The following is a 6,320-nucleotide window of genomic DNA, read 5'->3' as shown; positions in this document are numbered from 1 at the left end:
ACTCTTTATTGAAATTCTGGCCTTACTAATTTCAGTAATTCGACCAATTACTAAGGAGCTCGGAAAGCAAAATAAAATAAAGAAGGAAGATAAATTAATTAACGATAAAAATTAAGCAGATGCTCCTTTTGTGAGATTCACCAAGTTGGGGTCAACGTTGGGGTTTGGATGCACAGGACCACCTGGCTTTTTCCTTTTTTGTCAAGTGCTCCATGTTAATTACCTTAAATAAGCTCTATAGTCTATATATCCCCATGCATTAATTGCCATTTTCTACACCTATTTTTGGATGGACTGAAATTTCCTCTAAACTAGTTTGGAAGAAATATCTTTCAACCCATTTAAAATAGAGCCAAGTGTCTATAAACATTTAAAATGCACATTAAATTCTTAACGTCAATAATAACAATTTACTAATTAACTTAGATTAAATTTAATGTGCATTTTAACAGCCACATCATTCTTAGAAGGACTCAAGAGAAACTTGTAACATTACTCCTATTTTAAATGCATTTGAAGATTTTTCCTTCAAACTGATTTAAAGAAAGAAAAAAAATTCATTTTTTGATTCACCTTAATTTGTGCTCATCAATCCCATTTCCTACTTTAATGTTCTGCTTTTAGTTGCACCGTTTTGTTGTTTTTGACATTGCTATTCTTGTTCTTTTTTGAGGTCTGTCATCCTCTTTTTTCTTTTTTTTTTTCTCTTGATGGTAGAATATATGAAAAATATAATATATTTTTCATATATTTCATAATTATGTAAATATCAAATATTCTCTATTTATGAGTTGATTGTTATTAAATATTGGGATTGTAATCAAATCAAGGGGATTTGATTACTATACTTATATTTATACATTACCCTATAAATATGGACATTTGTATTGTAGACAAATAAAAAAAGTTAATGAACATAATGTAACCCTTAGGGGTATTCCGAGAGGTAGACGTAAGTGTCTAATACCAAATCACCCGTTGTGTTTATTTTCTATATTGCTTCCGCATATATTTCCGCATCTTTATTATTTCAACATGGTATCAGAGCTATTTCAACATGGTATCATTATTTCAACACTTACGTGTTTGTTTAAGCAAATAAGTGATGAGAAAAGTAAGTTGTTCCACGGTTCTACTATAATTTTATGAGAAAATGTGTTAATTTGTGGATCTAGCTAGAAGAAAGAGAAAATGGGGAGAGGAAAGATTGTGATAAAAATGATTGACAACTCGACGAGCAGGCAAGTGAGTTTCTCCAAGAGAAGAAATGGGTCGCTCAAGAAGGCCCGGGAACTTTCCATCCTTTGTGATGCTGAAGTTGGACTTATTGTCTTCTCCGGCACCGGCAGGCTCTATGATTTTGCCAGCTCTAGGTATTCTCTATCTCTCTCATACAAAAGAATGCATTTTATACTAGATTACGTTCTGCATTTCAGTAGTACTATAGTGATGTAAAATATTCTTGACTTCTTGTATTCGGTGAAAATAATTAAATTAACAAAGATTTCCTAAGCAAATGATTTTACATTACACTACTTGTTTTGGAGAATGTGCAAGAACATTATATGTCCCTCACAGATAGCCTCACCACGAGGCGCCATCAATGATAAATGTTGGATTGGGTTTTTGACTTTCTTGCCTCTAATTGATGTTTAATGAGAAAAGTTGAAACATTTTATGACATTTAAAATCGCACCTCCCAAATCATGTTTCAAGAGTTAATCGTTCACGTTAGCAAAATGACATTGTTATACCTCAACAATAAATAATGATCATAGACAATGGTGTACTTGTTCAACATACGCTACCAACACGCCAACAGCACTAGAGACGAACATAGATACAAGACCTCGGTAGGCCATGGCCACCCCAGCTTTGCAATTTCTTTTTACTGCTTTTAAGATTTGTATTTGAGATGATTTCCAAAAAAAAAAAAAAAAAAAATTGTATATATTTGAAACAAAACAGATTTTACTTTGGCCCTAGGCCATAAGAAAACAGTCCAAATGTCCAATAATTGTTTTGTTTGGCTCAGACCCACAAAAAAAATAATAATAAAAAATTAAAAAAAAAAAGAATGTAAGTTTGCATTGGGCCTCTTCTACATCATCAACTAGATTCCTCGCAGAGTCGACTATATGCTCAATTATCTATATATTTTTTTTCCTGCTCTTTGCGAGTTGTAACATCATGCATCTATTTGCTAGTAAAAAGACAATGTCGCTATTGAATAAAAAATATTTCTCATTCATACGTTGGTCCCTGTCCATAAAAATTCCAAGTTTCGTTTCTGAACAGCGCCAACTTACAGTAATAAAACCGGATTTGAAGCTTTCTCCTCCTCAAAATAATAATAATAATAATAATGATGATGAAGATGCAGCTAGGTCAACAAAAGCCTTTGAATCTAATTCAGCAATACTTGCACCACGAATATTGAATATTGTTTATATTATTTTATTATTAATTCGTCCTCTTTCTTTTATACAAGACTATATTTACTATAATATTTGTTCTTGTATGACCAATTAATAACTATACTTGCACCTGAAGTGCTTTAATTTAAGGAAGAAGATCTTGGAATGACAAGATTGTCCTTAACTTAATTGGTTTCATGCTGAGTGGATCAGGATGTTACATCTAAATTCTATAAATAGAAGAAAATTATACATATCCCATCAAACTTACATCTAAACTTTAAATTTTAATTTATTTTTAAGGAAAACTTCACTTAACCTCTTTATCACTTTCGTAATCTCTTCCCTAAAGTTCAAAAACGCTCATTTAATTAGTGAATTAAAGTTTACAAAATTTGCATTGTTACCCATTTGTTCCGATGGATGAGAGATTCTCAAAATACCCATGTATTTTTCCCAGCTTTATTTTTTCTGTTTCACTTTGTCCATGATTATGGTGCCTGACAACCTGAGTTATTCCCTCTCTTGAAGTGCTACTGTTGTTGTACAAACCACACACACTCAGTATCTTTATTCATTGAAGAGTCTACCAAAGGGTTGGAAAGGAAATGTGTTACAAGAAAATGTGTTACAAGGAAATGTGTTACCTCGGTCAAACGTTTCTAGCCTTACTTTCAAGCTCACACAATGAGATGAAACAACACCTTAAGAAAGGCTCTAAACAAACCACCATTAAATTGGTGGTTTATTTTTTCAAAATATTCTTATAAAAGAGTGTATGAAGTTTTAAAAAAACATATGTTGTGTTTTATTTTTTTAAAATTATTTTATCTATTTTTTTTTATTTCAAAAGTGTTTTGTATTTTATTTTTTTAAGAAGCGTTTTAGTTGGTAATTATGGGCCTTTACAATTTCGTCTAGTGAGATTTGGAATGAGATCTCCAGGTCCAGAAGTTTCGGCTCGAACTGCCTGGGACAAATGGGCCACACATGCCTCTGCTGGGCCGGGTCGAGCCAATTAAGCGAGGGTTACCTTAAACCCGGCAATTTCTCCGCCGGACCTATCGAACGTCGATGACTCCCTCGCTGCTAAGAAAATGGAGCTCTCTCTCTGCACTGAGAGTCGGAGCTCGGAACTTCCGATCAAACGCTGCGTTGGAGGCTCTCGTCAAAGCTTCGGAAGAAAAAGTCCCCAACGTAGTGCTCTACAACTACCCATCCTTCTCTGGAGCCTTCGCGGCTCTCTTCGCCCACCTCTTCCACTCTCGCCTCAATCTCCCTTGCCTTATTCTGCCTTTCTCTTCCGTTGAGCCTTTCAGGTACAATGGCTTTGAACATATTCTTCGTTTTAAAATTTCTTGGTTTAGTATTTATGCTTATTGGGGGCCTAGGGGGCTGTGTTTGGCTGTCGAGAAAGTGTAAGAAAAGCTCACTTAGAGCATTGGGCTTAGTTGAGATCAAATTTTAAATTTTGAAACCGATAGTTTTAAAAATACATAAATGTGCTACTGTTTTCTTTGGGCATTTCAGGTTCTTCAAGGAACAAAACAGATCCTTGACTTGATTATAATTATATTTTGCTATTCTAGGGTTGAAGATTTATACGTTGAAGGGCTTGAGAGGTGCTATCTGGTTGACTTTCTTGGTCCAAAAGGATTTGCCATGAAACTTGCTCGGCGTTCGTCATGCGAGTAAGCTAAATTTGATGTCTCATCGTCAATTTATTTTCAATTATCCATCTTAGCGTGCTAATGATCGTGTTTTATTTTTTCTCACGTGGGTTTTGAATGCAATGTATAACTTGTTTAGTACTTTTTTTTTTTTTTTTTGATTCAATTAGGGTAATAGGCTTTGATCACCGAAAATCAGTACTTGCGCAGATTCCTTCAGCTGAAGATCATCCTGATAACCTCAAATTTCATATAGATATTGAGAAGAGTAGTTCTACTGCTGTATATGAATACTTTTCTAATAAGCTTGCAGATATCAGATGTCCTGATGTAAGTAGAAATTAGACCATTATCCTTCATGCTTTATTCTCTACTCTAGCACCTTACAATCAGATAACTGAAGCATGAAGATTTTTTTTTCTTTTTTTTTAATATTTTTGAAACAAGAGGGTGGTTGCAAGTTTGTTGGACCCAAAAGACCAAGATCGTGTTAAAACAGTTCTTAGGTATATTGAGGATGCAGATCTTCGCCAATGGAGCTTAGCTGAGATCAGGGCATTTAACATTGGACTTGGTGAATGGCGCTCAAAGTTGAACTGTATCACTAATCCATACGTGTATGAACAGGTTGGCAATTCAAATTCCAATGCCTTTTGTTTCTGTTAAACATATATAGTTCCAGATTATTTTTGACTCATTGTTTTTGGTTAATTTTACCATTGGTGTTTTCTGTTAGCTGCTTGTTGAATGCTTATGTTGCCTTCTGCTCGAATCATGAGAAAACTCTTTGTGTGCGTGTGTGTGTATGTACATATATATATCTGTGTTGTGTGTCTCTATTCATCTAAATTGTCTTTCAGTGGGTGTACACATTTCAGTTCAACTAAGTGCAGTAGCTATATTAAGCACATAGCAAATTCTTGGCTCCCATTTAATAAAAATTTCAAACATTTAGTATCAAATGCTTTACAATTTCCATTATAAAATCATAATCCCATGAAAAGACAAGTTCAAAGATTTATGGCTTTACATTTTCAATTTTCTGGGACTGATTGTGATCATGCCAGCTTTTTCTCTTAGTTTTGAGGGTTTCTTCTGCTATAAATGATCATTTACCTGATATATAGTTAAATAAACATCAAATTCAAATTGCATTCTGTCTTGATGCATTATCTCTAGAAACATTATTGCAGTTATAGCCATTCCTATTTTTTAATTCAGTATTTGTATAGAGGTAAGGTTATGCGGAGAAGTAGCTAAAACAATTTTTGTGAACTTCATGAGACACATCCAGCTTAAACACATTAATTTGAAGTTTTAAAAACGTTTTTAGTTTAAAGTGATTTTTTTTTTCTTTCCAAATTTGGACCTTGAATAGTGTATTAATTTAGCCTATTTTATTAGTACAGGGTTTAATGTGTTTTGAAATTGGACTCTATTCCTGTTTTGCCCCTACATTTCTATTATTTCGTATATTGTTTCTGTTTAGTAGATTAAGCCTCTTTAACCTGATTTGGATCATCACTATTGCAGTTGCTGGAATTAAGTTCTGTGGATTTAATTGCTAAGGGAAATTCTTATATTTCCTCTCGCCAGAATGCTGCGAAACAATTGCTGGATAATGTTTTCAAAGTTCGATTGGGCAGGGGATTTTATGGGGAGTGTCTGGTAACAATAAGTCTCTACATTTTACATGCATGCATATCTTTGATATATTTGATGCCTTCGTTAGATTTTCATCCTATAATACCACTCCTACTTTTATTTGGTCAACTCACTATCTAATTTGGATGGATGGATTCATTTTTTATATGGGCTTTTTAAGACCACTTTCCCATCCATATTACTCTGCCTAACGTGGAACCATTTGATGCCTTTGTTATGATTTAATATTAAATGCTTATAATGCGGAACTTTTTCCCATAGTTTTTTAAACAAATTTTTATTCTCTCATGGTGGTCTTAGGGAACTAGAGTGGATGGAAATTCTGAGTTGAGCGATGAAATTGCCAAGCAACTTAGTATAAAAAGTGCTGCAGCTGGTCTAAGGTATTTTGTCTAAGCAAAGGTGTAACATGGTTTATGTATTCTTGTAGAGTTGTATCTATCATTTTATAATAATTGTCTGCTGCTGCATGTGGCTGCCTACCCATTCCGGTAGTTAAAACGTCAAATTAGTTTTTTTTTTTTGTTTTTTTTTTTAATTTTTTATTTTATTTTTTATAAGTAATTGG

At 33.6% G+C, this 6,320-nt stretch overlaps 1 protein-coding gene across 1 annotated transcript; it reads left to right on the top strand.

Moving 5' to 3' along the window:
* Nucleotides 1-3,488: 3,488 nt before the first annotated feature.
* Nucleotides 3,489-6,135, top strand: LOC132179672 (uncharacterized; the record flags this gene model as incomplete). Its single annotated transcript, XM_059592427.1, is given in 6 exon segments — nt 3,489-3,736; nt 4,007-4,108; nt 4,258-4,417; nt 4,535-4,714; nt 5,621-5,755; nt 6,053-6,135. Coding segments are annotated over 6 exon segments (905 nt in total), but the record flags the coding sequence as incomplete, so codon positions are not given.
* Nucleotides 6,136-6,320: the final 185 nt, after the last annotated feature.

The sequence above is a fragment of the Corylus avellana genome, chromosome ca4 (assembly GCF_901000735.1).
Source record: "Corylus avellana chromosome ca4, CavTom2PMs-1.0".
Classification (NCBI taxonomy): Eukaryota; Viridiplantae; Streptophyta; class Magnoliopsida; order Fagales; family Betulaceae; genus Corylus; species Corylus avellana.
The sequence above is the reverse complement of the archived record's forward strand: the minus strand, read 5'-3'. Positions and strand labels throughout refer to the sequence as shown.